The sequence below is a fragment of the Salmo trutta genome, chromosome 28, assembly GCF_901001165.1.
Source record: "Salmo trutta chromosome 28, fSalTru1.1, whole genome shotgun sequence".
Classification (NCBI taxonomy): Eukaryota; Metazoa; Chordata; class Actinopteri; order Salmoniformes; family Salmonidae; genus Salmo; species Salmo trutta.
Genome location: NC_042984.1, coordinates 12,608,303 through 12,622,560, shown reverse-complemented (window position 1 = coordinate 12,622,560; position 14,258 = coordinate 12,608,303). Strand labels below are relative to the sequence as shown.

Genomic DNA, 14,258 nt, shown 5'->3' with positions numbered 1-14,258 from the left:
TTAGCTAGACTCCCAGAGAGTTCTGTATGACACTGCTCTGTTAGCTAGACTCCCAGAGAGTTCTGTATGACACTGCTCTGTTAGCTAGACTCCCAGAGAGTTCTGTATGACACTACTCTGTTAGCTAGACTCCCAGAGAGTTCTGTATGACACTGCTCTGTTAGCTAGACTCCCAGAGAGTTCTGTATGACACTGCTCTGTTAGCTAGACTCCCAGAGAGTTCTGTATGACACTGCTCTGTTAGCTAGACTCCCAGAGAGTTCTGTATGACACTGCTCTGTTAGCTAGAATCCCAGAGAGTTCTGTATGACACTGCTCTGTTAGCTAGACTCCCAGAGAGTTCTGTATGACACTGCTCTGTTAGCTAGACTCCCAGAGAGTTCTGTATGACACTGCTCTGTTAGCTAGACTCCCAGAGAGTTCTGTATGACACTGCTCTGTTAGTCAGACTCCCAGAGAGTTCTGTATGACACTGCTCTGTTAGCTAGACTCCCAGAGAGTTCTGTATGACACTGCTCTGTTAGCTAGACTCCCAGAGAGTTCTGTATGACACTGCCCTGTTAGCTAGACTCCCAGAGAGTTCTGTATGACACTGCTCTGTTAGCTAGACTCCCAGAGAGTTCTGTATGACACTACTCTGTTAGCTGGACTCCCAGAGAGTTATGTATGACACTGCTCTGTTAGCTAGACTCCCAGAGAGTTCTGTATGACACTGCTCTGTTAGCTAGACTCCCAGAGAGTTCTGTATGACACTGCTCTGTTAGCTAGACTCCCAGAGAGTTCTGTATGGCACTACTCTGTTAGTCAGACTCCCAGAGAGTTCTGTATGACACTGCTCTGTTAGTCAGACTCCCAGAGAGTTCTGTATGGCACTACTCTGTTAGTCAGACTCCCAGAGAGTTCTGTATGACAGTGCTCTGTTAGTCAGACTCCCAGAGAGTTCTGTATGGCACTACTCTGTTAGCTAGACTCCCAGAGAGTTCTGTATGACACTGCTCTGTTAGCTAGACTCCCAGAGAGTTCTGTATGACACTGCTCTGTTAGCTAGACTCCCAGAGAGTTCTGTATGACACTACTCTGTTAGCTAGACTCCCAGAGAGTTCTGTATGACACTGCTCTGTTAGCTAGACTCCCAGAGAGTTCTGTATGACACTGCTCTGTTAGCTAGACTCCCAGAGAGTTCTGTATGACACTGCTCTGTTAGCTAGACTCCCAGAGAGTTATGTATGACACTACTCTGTTAGCTAGACTCCCTGAGAGTTCTGTATGACACTGCTCTGTTAGCTAGAATCCCAGAGAGTTCTGTATGACACTGCTCTGTTAGCTAGACTCCCAGAGAGTTCTGTATGACACTGCTCTGTTAGCTAGACTCCCAGAGAGTTCTGTATGACACTGCTCTGTTAGCTAGACTCCCAGAGAGTTCTGTATGACACTGCTCTGTTAGTCAGACTCCCAGAGAGTTCTGTATGACACTGCTCTGTTAGCTAGACTCCCAGAGAGTTCTGTATGACACTGCTCTGTTAGCTAGACTCCCAGAGAGTTCTGTATGACACTGCCCTGTTAGCTAGACTCCCAGAGAGTTCTGTATGACACTGCTCTGTTAGCTAGACTCCCAGAGAGTTCTGTATGACACTACTCTGTTAGCTGGACTCCCAGAGAGTTATGTATGACACTGCTCTGTTAGCTAGACTCCCAGAGAGTTCTGTATGACACTGCTCTGTTAGCTAGACTCCCAGAGAGTTCTGTATGACACTGCTCTGTTAGCTAGACTCCCAGAGAGTTCTGTATGACACTGCTCTGTTAGCTAGACTCCCAGGGAGTTCTGTATGACACTGCTCTGTTAGCTAGACTCCCAGAGAGTTCTGTATGACACTGCTCTGTTAGCTAGACTCCCAGAGAGTTCTGTATGACACTACCCTGTTAGTCAGACTACCAGAGAGTTCTGTATGACACTGCTCTGTTAGTCAGACTACCTGAGAGTTCTGTATGACACTGCTCTGTTAGTCAGACTACCTGAGAGTTCTGTATGACACTGCCCTGTTAGCTAGACTCCCAGAGAGTTCTGTATGGCACTGCTCTGTTAGCTAGACTCCCAGAGAGTTCTGTATGACACTGCTCTGTTAGTCAGACTCCCAGAGAGTTCTGTATGACACTGCTCTGTTAGTCAGACTCCCAGAGAGTTCTGTATGGCACTACTCTGTTAGCTAGACTCCCAGAGAGTTCTGTATGACACTGCTCTGTTAGCTAGACTCCCAGAGAGTTCTGTATGACACTGCTCTGTTAGCTAGACTCCCAGAGAGTTCTGTATGACACTGCTCTGTTAGCTAGACTCCCAGAGAGTTCTGTATGACACTGCTCTGTTAGTCAGACTCCCAGAGAGTTCTGTATGACACTGCTCTGTTAGCTAGACTCCCAGAGAGTTCTGTATGACACTACTCTGTTAGTCAGACTCCCAGAGAGTTCTGTATGACACTACTCTGTTAGCTAGACTCCCAGAGAGTTCTGTATGACACTGCTCTGTTAGTCAGACTCCCAGAGAGTTCTGTATGACACTGCTCTGTTAGTCAGACTCCCAGAGAGTTCTGTATGACACTGCTCTGTTAGTCAGACTCCCAGAGAGTTCTGTATGACACTGCTCTGTTAGTCAGACTCCCAGAGAGTTCTGTATGACACTGCTCTGTTAGCTAGACTCCCAGAGAGTTCTGTATGACACTACTCTGTTAGTCAGACTCCCAGAGAGTTCTGTATGACACTACTCTGTTAGTCAGACTCCCAGAGAGTTCTGTATGACACTACTCTGTTAGCTAGACTCCCAGAGAGTTCTGTATGACACTGCTCTGTTAGCTAGACTCCCAGAGAGTTCTGTATGACACTACTCTGTTAGCTAGACTCCCAGAGAGTTCTGTATGACACTGCTCTGTTAGCTAGACTCCCAGAGAGTTCTGTATGACACTGCCCTGTTAGCTAGACTCCCAGAGAGTTCTGTATGACACTGCTCTGTTAGCTAGACTCCCAGAGAGTTCTGTATGACACTGCTCTGTTAGTCAGACTCCCAGAGAGTTCTGTATGACACTGCTCTGTTAGCTAGACTCCCAGAGAGTTCTATATGACACTGCTCTGTTAGTCAGACTCCCAGAGAGTTCTGTATGACACTGCTCTGTTAGCTAGACTCCCAGAGAGTTCTGTATGACACTGCTCTGTTAGCTAGACTCCCAGAGAGTTCTGTATGACACTGCTCTGTTAGTCAGACTCCCAGAGAGTTCTGTATGACACTGCTCTGTTAGCTAGAATCCCAGAGAGTTCTGTATGACACTACTCTGTTAGCTAGACTCCCAGAGAGTTCTGTATGACACTACTCTGTTAGCTAGACTCCCAGAGAGTTCTGTATGACACTACTCTGTTAGCTAGAATCCCAGAGAGTTCTGTATGACACTACTCTGTTAGCTAGACTCCCAGAGAGTTCTGTATGACACTGCTCTGTTAGCTAGACTCCCAGAGAGTTCTGTATGACACTGCTCTGTTAGTCAGACTCCCAGAGAGTTCTGTATGACACTGCTCTGTTAGCTAGACTCCCAGAGAGTTCTGTATGACACTGCTCTGTTAGCTAGACTCCCAGAGAGTTCTGTATGACACTGCTCTGTTAGTCAGACTCCCAGAGAGTTCTGTATGACACTGCTCTGTTAGCTAGAATCCCAGAGAGTTCTGTATGACACTACTCTGTTAGCTAGACTCCCAGAGAGTTCTGTATGACACTACTCTGTTAGCTAGACTCCCAGAGAGTTCTGTATGACACTACTCTGTTAGCTAGAATCCCAGAGAGTTCTGTATGACACTACTCTGTTAGCTAGACTCCCAGAGAGTTCTGTATGACACTGCTCTGTTAGTCAGACTCCCTGAGAGTTCTGTATGACACTACTCTGTTAGCTAGACTCCCAGAGAGTTCTGTATGACACTGCTCTGTTAGTCAGACTCCCAGAGAGTTCTGTATGACACTGCTCTGTTAGCTAGACTCCCAGAGAGTTCTGTATGACACTGCTCTGTTAGCTAGAATCCCAGAGAGTTCTGTATGACACTGCTCTGTTAGCTAGACTCCCAGAGAGTTCTGTATGACACTGCTCTGTTAGCTAGAATCCCAGAGAGTTCTGTATGACACTGCTCTGTTAGTCAGACTCCCAGAGAGTTCTGTATGACACTGCTCTGTTAGCTAGACTCCCAGAGAGTTCTGTATGACACTGCTCTGTTAGCTAGAATCCCAGAGAGTTCTGTATGACACTACTCTGTTAGTCAGACTCCCTGAGAGTTCTGTATGACACTGCTCTGTTAGCTAGAATCCCAGAGAGTTCTGTATGACACTGCTCTGTTAGCTAGACTCCCAGAGAGTTCTGTATGACACTGCTCTGTTAGCTAGACTCCCAGAGGAGTTGTTCCATAATAGAACTACTGAAATATGAGCATCAAGTTTGACTGCTGGTCTCATTTTCTACCTGGTAGTTAATTGATTGATTCAAGTCACTGACTGAAGAGAGAGTGTCTCGGTTCTGAATCAGTTTCTGATGCTAGAGGGGAAGTATGGACCTCATATGAGACCAGACAGAAGGGGTTCTACACTGTTTGAGAGGCTTCTAGACTAGATGCAGTGTTCTGACCTGGGTCTGGTGGAGCGGAGCCTTTGACATTACAGAGAGAGGGTTCTAGACTAAAGAACATGTATCTCCAGTGTTCTGACCTGGGTCTGGTGGAGCGGAGCTGTTGACATTACAGAGAGAAGGTTCTAGACTATAGAACATGTATCTCCAGTGTTCTGACCTGGGTCTGGTGGAGCGGAGCCTTTGACATTACAGAGAGAGGGTTCTAGACTAAAGAACATGTATCTCCAGTGTTCTGACCTGGGTCTGGTGGAGCGGAGCCTTTGACATTACAGAGAGAAGGTTCTAGACTATAGAACATGTATCTCCAGTGTTCTGACCTGGGTCTGGTGGAGCGGAGCCTTTGACATTACAGAGAGAAGGTTCTAGACTATAGAACATGTATCTCCAGTGTTCTGACCTGGGTCTGGTGGAGCGGAGCCTTTGACATTACAGAGAGAAGGTTCTAGACTATAGAACATGTATCGCCAGTGTTCTGACCTGGGTCTGGTGGAGCGGAGCCTTTGACATTACAGAGAGAAGGTTCTAGACTATAGAACATGTATCGCCAGTGTTCTGACCTGGGTCTGGTGGAGCGGAGCTGTTGACATTACAGAGAGAAGGTTCTAGACTATAGAACATGTATCTCCAGTGTTCTGACCTGGGTCTGGTGGAGCGGAGCCTTTGACATTACAGAGAGAGGGTTCTAGACTAAAGAACATGTATCTCCAGTGTTCTGACCTGGGTCTGGTGGAGCGGAGCCTTTGACATTACAGAGAGAGGGTTCTAGACTAAAGAACATGTATCTCCAGTGTTCTGACCTGGGTCTGGTGGAGCGGAGCTGTTGACATTACAGAGAGAGGGTTCTAGACTAAAGAACATGTATCTCCAGTGTTCTGACCTGGGTCTGGTGGAGCGGAGCTGTTGACATTACAGAGAGAAGGTTCTAGACTATAGAACATGTATCTCCAGTGTTCTGACCTGGGTCTGGTGGAGCGGAGCCTTTGACATTACAGAGAGAGGGTTCTAGACTAAAGAACATGTATCTCCAGTGTTCTGACCTGGGTCTGGTGGAGCAGAGCTGTTGACATTACAGAGAGAGGGTTCTAGACTATAGAACATGTATCTCCAGTGTTCTGACCTGGGTCTGGTGGAGCAGAGCTGTTGACATTACAGAGGTTGTTGGAGCAGCAGAGGACGTACAGTCCCAGGAAGTTGGTGTAACACTGCTCCTTATAGTGGTCCCTCTGGAAGCAGCCCCTCTCCTCTCTGCCGTGCACCTTGGTGTAGAAGCAGTAGTCTCCCCTACAGGTGCCGTTCCTACACGTCCCCTTGTTGTTCTCACATGTACACAGAAGGTTGGTGCTGTCGTCCGGGCCTGGAGGAGTGGGAACCATTCAGTTTGTGTGCTGTGTAAGTATGCACAAACACACGCTCGCACACACACACGCTCGCACACACACACGCTCGCACACACACACACACGCTTGTACACACACACGCTCGCACACACACACACGCACGTACACACACACGCACGTACACACACACACGCTCGCACACACACACACGCTCGTACACACACACGCTCGCACACACACACGCACACACACACACACACACGCTCGTACACACACACGCTCGCACACACACACACGCACGTACACACACACGCTCGCACACACACACACGCTCGCACACACACACACGCTCGTACACACACACACGCTCGCACACACACACGCACGTACACACACACGCTCGCACACACACACACACACGCACGTACACACACACGCTCGCACACACACACGCTCGCACACACACACACGCACGTACACACACACGCTCGCACACACACACACGCACGTACACACACACGCTCGCACACACACACGCACGTACACACACAAACGTGAACATAAAGGCACAGGACAGATTTAGAATAAACAGTAACACAGCTCTATAGAGTAACTGTGGTTCACAATATTACACAGAAACAAATTTACCCTCTGATGATGACCCCACGGATGACTGATCTGCAAAACATAAAAGACAGTGGTGAGAGAAAGTCCAGGTCTGGTGGGCCTGAGACTGGGCCTGAGGCTGGGCCTGAGACTGGGCCTGAGGCTGGGCCTGAGGCTGGGCCTGAGGCTGGGCCTGAGGATGGAGCTGGACCTGGGGCTGAGCCTGAGACTGGGCCTGAGACTGGGCCTGAGGATGGAGCTGGGCCTGGGGCTGAGACTGGGCCTGGGGCTGGGCCTGAGGATGGAGCTGGGCCTGGGGCTGAGACTGGGCCTGGGGCTGAGGATGGAGCTGGGCCTGGGCCTGAGGCTGGGGCTGGGCCTGAGGCTGGGCCTGAGGATGGAGCTGGGCCTGGGGCTGAGACTGGGCCTGGGCCTGAGGCTGGGCCTGACTGGAGCACTAGAGAAACCTCAGTGGAGACCAGAGGGGTTTCTCTCTCCCTAAGGGGGGTTTCTCTCTCTCCCTGAGGGGGGGTTTCTCTCTCTCCCTAAGGGGGGTTTCTCTCTCTCCCTGAGGGGGGGTTTCTCTCTCTCCCTAAGGGGGGTTTCTCTCTCTCCCTGAGGGGGGTTTCTCTCTCCCTGGGGGGGTTTCTCTCTCTCCCTGAGGGGGGTTTCTCTCTCTCCCTGAGGGGGGTTTCTCTCTCCCTAAGGGGGTTTCTCTCTCTCCCTGAGGGGGGTTTCTCTCTCCCTAAGGGGGGGTTTCTCTCTCCCTAAGGGGGGTTTCTCTCTCTCCCTGAGGGGGGTTTCTCTCTCTCCCTGAGGGGGGGTTTCTCTCTCTCCCTGAGGGGGGTTTCTCTCTCCCTGGGGGGGTTTCTCTCTCTCCCTGAGGGGGTTTCTCTCTCTCCCTGAGGGGGGTTTCTCTTTCCTGAGGGGGGTTTCTCTCTCCCTGAGGGGGGTTTCTCTCTCCCTGAGGGGGGTTACTCTCTCCCTGAGGGGGGTTTCTCTCTCTCCCTGAGGGGGTTTCTCTCTCCCTGAGGGGGGTTTCTCTCTCCCTGAGGGGGGTTTCTCTTTCCTGAGGGGGGTTCTCTCTCTCCCTGAGGGGGGTTCTCTCTCTCCCTGAGGGGGGTTACTCTCTCCCTGAGGGGGGTTTCTCTCTCTCCCTGAGGGGGGTTTCTCTCTCCCTGAGGGGGGTTTCTCTCTCCCTGAGGGGGGTTTCTCTCTCTCCCTGAGGGGGGTTTCTCTCTCTCCCTGAGGGGGGTTTCTCTCTCTCCCTGAGGGGGGTTTCTCTCTCCCTGAAGGGGGTTTCTCTCTCTCCCTGAGGGGGGTTTCTCTCTCTCCCTGAGGGGGGTTTCTCTCTCCCTGAGGGGGGTTTCTCTCTCCCTGAGGGGGGTTTCTCTCTCTCTCCCTGAGGGGGGTTTCTCTCTCTCCCTGAGGGGGGTTTCTCTCTCCCTGAGAACAACAGGTCAGGGGTCTCAGCAGCATCACTCGTACACGGACAAAGCAGGAACACTCACACTTCCTTTTCTCTGTTGTTTCACTAGCGTACGACAACGAGCACTTCTCATCTACAGTACACACACATCTGTACCCAGCTGATTCCCCAGCAGCAACACACTCACTTACACTCAGATACACATAAACACACAAACAAAAGGACAGACACAAATACACAAAGGTTAAAAAAAACACAAACACACTTGTGATTATGTAAGGTAGCACACCTAAAGATACAAACACACACACATCACCTTTGTTGAATTACCTGCATGAGTGGTGGAGGTCCACAGGCACATCCCAGCTAGCAGCACTGTGAGCATGGCAGCACCCCCCATCTCTGTCAGAGAGACAAGACAACAATTAGAGCTTTGTTTAAGGCTTTTAGAGACTCAATTAGAGCTGCAGTGATTATGCTTTGTTTAAGGCTTTTAGAGACTCAATTAGAGCTGCAGTGATTATGCTTTGTTTAAGGCTTTTAGAGACTCAATTAGAGCTGCAGTGATTATGCTTTGCTTAAGGCTTTTAGAGACTCAATTAGAGCTGCAGTGATTATGCTTTGTTTAAGGCTTTTAGAGACTCAATTAGAGCTGCAGTGATTATGCTTTGTTTAAGGCTTTTAGAGACTCAATTAGAGCTGCAGTGATTATGCTTTGTTTAAGGCTTTTAGAGACTCAATTAGAGCTGCAGTGATTATGCTTTGTTTAAGGCTTTTAGAGACTCAATTAGAGCTGCAGTGATTATGCTTTGTTTAAGGCTTTTAGAGACTCAATTAGAGCTGCAGTGATTATGCTTTGTTTAAGGCTTTTAGAGACTCAATTAGAGCTGCAGTGATTATGCTTTGTTTAAGGCTTTTAGAGACTCAATTAGAGCTGCAGTGATTATGCTTTGTTTAAGGCTTTTAGAGACTCAATTAGAGCTGCAGTGATTATGCTTTGTTTAAGGCTTTTAGAGACTCAATTAGAGCTGCAGTGATTATGCTTTGTTTAAGGCTTTTAGAGACTCAATTAGAGCTGCAGTGATTATGCTTTGTTTAAGGCTTTTAGAGACTCAATTAGAGCTGCAGTGATTATGCTTTGTTTAAGGCTTTTAGAGACTCAATTAGAGCTGCAGTGATTATGCTTTGTTTAAGGCTTTTAGAGACTCATTTAGAGCTGCAGTGATTATGCTTTGTTTAAGGCTTTTAGAGACTCAATTAGAGCTGCAGTGATTATGCTTTGCTTAAGGCTTTTAGAGACTCAATTAGAGCTGCAGTGATTATGCTTTGCTTAAGGCTTTTAGAGACTCAATTAGAGCTGCAGTGATTATGCTTTGCTTAAGGCTTTTAGAGACTCAATTAGAGCTGCAGTGATTATGCTTTGTTTAAGGCTTTTAGAGACTCAATTAGAGCTGCAGTGATTATGCTTTGTTTAAGGCTTTTAGAGACTCAATTAGAGCTGCAGTGATTATGCTTTGCTTAAGGCTTTTAGAGACTCAATTAGAGCTGCAGTGATTATGCTTTGCTTAAGGCTTTTAGAAACTCAATTAGAGCTGCAGTGATTATGCTTTGCTTAAGGCTTTTAGAGACTCAAAGAAAGAATGTTGGAACACAGTTCTCTCTCACATGCAGTTTCATAAGCTCCTACGCAGCTTCATAACTAACGTCAACTTCCAGGTTTCCTCTCATCTCCCCTCTCTCTCGCTCTCTCTATATCTATTTCTATTCTCTCCCTCTCTGTCTTAGCTCCTATCAATCTGTCCTCCCACTCTCACTGTCTGAGTGTGACAGCCAGGCCTGGCTGTGGTGGCTGAGCTGAGTGGGCATGTCTGCCAAAAAGAACACCAAATGGAACCAGATGCAGCCAGATCCATGCAGCTCTAGCCCAGCAAACAGTCAACTTACCTACAGCCTTCCAATGGAGTCCCCAATTTGGTTTCCAGCTAACGCTATGACAACATGGGCCCCAGCTGGTGGTCGGAGTCATACAGCCCCAGTCAGTTAGACCCCAGTCTGTCAGCAGAGGAAGTTGTGAAAAACAATAACAGAGCGAGCGCCAGGCCCAGGGTCCAGTCAGTCTGCCTGCTCTGTAATTACAGTAGGTGATGGGAGAGGAGAGGGGGCTTTGTGTGTGTCCAGCCCATGTGTCTGTGTGTGAGTGTGTCTGTGGGTCTGTGTGTGTGTGTCTATGTGTGTGTCTGTGTGTGTCTGTCTGTTTGAGTGTGTGTGTCTAGGTATGTGTGTGTGTGTAGCTGCCCCGGCCCAGACTCAGGCCAGTCAGCTCCATGGCTGCCCGGCTCACAGTTGCAATGCTTGCTGCCATTGAGAGGCCACACCCTGGCTGGCCCGTCACAGAGGGAGACTCAGGTCAGCTCATTGTGTGTGTGTGTGTGTGTGTGTGTGGGGGGGGGGGGGCACTTCTGTGGGTCACGCAAGCTAGAGAGGCTAGAGGCTGGGGAATGGGTTTCTTTGGCCTGTCACGTCTGGAGGAAACCTGGCACCATCCCTACAGTGAAGCATGGTGGTGGCAGCATCATGCTGTGGGAATGTTTTTCAGCGACAGGCACTGTGAGACTAGTCAGGAATGAGGCAAAGATGAACGGAGCAAAGTACAGAGAGATCCTTGATGAAAACCTGCTCCAGAGCACTCAGGACCTCAGACTGGGGTGAAGGTTCACCTTCCAACAGGACAACGACCCTAAGCACAAAGCCAAGACAACGCAGGAGTGGCTTCGGGGCAAGTCTCTGAATGTCATTGAGAGGCCCAGCCAGAGCCCGGACTTGAACCCGATCGAACATCTCTGGAGAGACCTGAAAATAGCTGTGCAGTGACGCTCCCCATCCAACCTGACAGAGCTTGAGAGGATCTGCAGAGAAGAATTGGAGAAACTCCCCAAATACAGATGTGCCAAGCTTGTAGTGTCATATCCAAGAAGACTCCAGGCTGTAATCGCTGCCAAAGGCTCTTCAACAAAGTAAAGGGTCTGAATATTTATGTAAATGTGATATTTCATTTTTTTATTTGTAATGCATGTGTAAAAATGTCTAAAAACCTGTTTTTGCTTTGTCATTATGGGGTATTGTGTGTATGTAGATTGATGAGGAAAGAATACAATTTAATCAATTTTAGAATAAGGCTGTAACATATCAACATGTGTAAAAAGTCAAGGGGTCTGAATATTCCGGACTCTGACATTGCTTGTTCTGATATTTCTTAAAATAAATTTGTGGGATTTGTGTGTATTGTTTTGTATTGCTAGGTATTACTAGAAACACAAGCATTTCGCTGCACCTGCGATACCATCTGCAAATATGTGTACGCGACCAATAAATCATTTGATTTGATCTGTGGGGCTCTAGCTCAACTCAAGCACCTTCACATGATACAAATCCAGTAATGTCAATTCTAGAACACCAAGGAGTCCCGGTTTGGCATTAAGGTACAAGGCCACAAAGGGTTCTGAGTTCCACAGCCCTACCACAATACGTCTCCAAGCCAATCCGTGGTGCATCACTACACACTGGCTAGCAGAGAGTTTGTTAGCATTTCCTGTATGACGCATCCCTTGAGAAAAGCCCAGCAGATGAAACCTCAGGGCTACCTTACATTTAATTGAATAGTAACTGTTAAGTTTTTGGGATATGCATGCACCCCATTCATTACTGTATCATGCAGCAACCGACATATCAGCTGTGTTTTAATCTGAGGGCCTTTAGGAAGACAAACATTGTGTAAACACAGCTCCACCCATTGAATTGGCCTATTCTCTATGGAGGAGCACTACCCCTACTGTCTCTGATTCCTTCTCTAGTTCAGATCTCCCTCCTCCACCGCAGACAGGTCAGAGGCAGCCCAGTCACACACGCAAGTTTGTTTTACTATCCTAAAATAGCCTTTTTCCTTGTGGGGACCGGCAAAATGTCCCCACTTGTCTGAATTGTCCTTATTTTACTAGGATAGTAAAGGATAGTAAAACCAAACACACACACACACACACACACTTCCTCTCTCTCTGTTTCCTCTTGTTTGTCTCCACTCTGTTCACAACACCACGGTCTTTACTCAGACCTATGGGAAAACACAGGGAAGCATCTCAGTCCCATCTCTCAATCCATCTGGATTACATAGATGTTGTGGTGGTGGGGGAAGGAAAGTTCCATCTGGATTACATAGATGTTGTGGTGGTGGAGGAAGGAAAGTTCCATCTGGATTACATAGATGTTGTGGTGGTGGGGGAAGGAAAGTTCCATCTGGATTACACAGTGTAGATGTTGTGGTGGTGGGGGAAGGAAAGTTCCATCTGGATTACATAGATGTTGTGGTGGTGGGGGAAGGAAAGTTCCATCTGGATTACATAGATGTTGTGGTGGTGGGGGAAGGAAAGTTCCATCTGGATTACATAGATGTTGTGGTGGTGGGGGAAGGAAAGTTCCATCTGGATTACATAGATGTTGTGGTGGTGGGGGAAGGAAAGTTCCATCTGGATTACATAGATGTTGTGGTGGTGGGGGAAGGAAAGTTCCAACTGGATTACATAGTGTAGATGTTGTGGTGGTGGGGGAAGGAAAGTTCCATCTGGATTACATAGTGTAGATGTTGTGGTGGTGGGGGAAGGAAAGTTCCATCTGGATTACACAGTGTAGATGTTGTGGTGGTTGGAGAAGGAAAGTTCCATCTGGATTACACAGTGTAGATGTTGTGGTGGTTGGGGAAGGAAAGTTCCATCTGGATTACACAGTGTAGATGTTGTGGTGGTTGGGGAAGGAAAGTTCCATCTGGATTACATAGATGTTGTGGTGGTGGGGGAAGGAACGTTCCATCTGGATTACATAGATGTTGTGGTGGTGGAGGAAGGAAAGTTCCATCTGGATGACACAGTGTAGATGTTGTGGTGGTGGGAAGGAAAGTTCCATCTGGATTACATAGTGTAGATGTTGTGGTGGTGGGGGAAGGAAAGGTCCATCTGGATTACACAGTGTAGATGTTGTGGTGGTGGGAAGGAAAGTTCCATCTGGATTACACAGTGTAGATGTTGTGGTGGTGGGGGAAGGAAAGTTCCATCTGGATTACACAGTGTAAATGTTGTGGTGGTGGGGGAAGGAAAGTTCCATCTGGATTACACAGTGTAAATGTTGTGGTGGTGGGGGAAGGAAAGGTCCATCTGGATTACACAGTGTAGATGTTGTGGTGGTGGGGGAAGGAAAGGTCCATCTGGATTACACAGTGTAGATGTTGTGGTGGTGGGGGAAGGAAACGTCCATCTGGATTACACAGTGTAAATGTTGTGGTGGTGGGAAGGAAAGTTCCATCTGGATGACACAGTGTAGATGTTGTGGTGGTGGGGGAAGGAAAGTTCCATCTGGATTACACAGTGTAAATGTTGTGGTGGTGGGAAGGAAAGTTCCATCTGGATTACACAGTGTAAATGTTGTGGTGGTCGGAAGGAAAGTTCCATCTGGATGACACAGTGTAGATGTTGTGGTGGTGGGGGAAGGAAACGTCCATCTGGATTACACAGTGTAGATGTTGTGGTGGTGGGGGCAGGAAAGGTCCATCTGGATTACATAGTGTAGATGTTGTGGTGGTTGGAGAAGGAAAGCTCCATCTGGATTACACAGTGTAGATGTTGTGGTGGTGGGAAGGAAAGTTCCATCTGGATTACACAGTGTAAATGTTGTGGTGGTGGGAAGGAAAGTTCCATCTGGATTACACAGTGTAGATGTTGTGGTGGTGGGGGCAGGAAAGTTCCATCTGGATTACACAGTGTAGATGTTGTGGTGGTGGGAAGGAAAGTTCCATCTGGATTACACAGTGTAGATGTTGTGGTGGAGGGAAGGAAAGTTCCATCTGGATTACACAGTGTAATTATTGTTGTGGTGGGAAGGAAAGTTCCATCTGGATTACACAGTGTAGATGTTGTGGTGGTGGGGGAAGGAAAGTTCCATCTGGATGACACAGTGTAGATGTTGTGGTGGTGGGGGAAGGAAAGTTCCATCTGGATTATATCCTGCCTGTTTGGCCCTGTCCGGGGGTATCATCGGATGGGGCCACAGTGTCTTCTGATCCCTCCTGTCTCAGCCTCCAGTATTTATGCTGCAGTAGTTTATGTGTCGGGGGGCTAGGGTCAGTCTGTTACATCTGGAGTATTCTCTTGTCTTATCCGGTGTCCTGTGTGAATGTAAATATGCTCTCTCTAA

At 48.1% G+C, this 14,258-nt stretch overlaps 1 protein-coding gene across 3 annotated transcripts in view; it reads right to left on the bottom strand.

Annotated features, from left to right (window-relative positions):
• The window catches only part of LOC115165499 (serine/threonine-protein kinase receptor R3), a 39,994-nt gene that overhangs the window by 20,701 nt on the left and 5,035 nt on the right, over positions 1-14,258 (bottom strand). For 2 of the 3 annotated variants that reach the window (XM_029718664.1, XM_029718666.1), the window contains exons 2-4: positions 8,352-8,423; positions 6,635-6,664; positions 5,767-6,003 (exon numbers count right to left, since the gene is read on the bottom strand). In XM_029718664.1, coding sequence (XP_029574524.1) covers positions 5,767-6,003; positions 6,635-6,664; positions 8,352-8,421 — 337 coding nt within the window. In that variant the 5' untranslated portion in view covers positions 8,422-8,423. The remainder of the gene's footprint in view (positions 1-5,766; positions 6,004-6,634; positions 6,665-8,351; positions 8,424-14,258) is intronic. The other variant, XM_029718667.1, reaches the window with a different exon arrangement.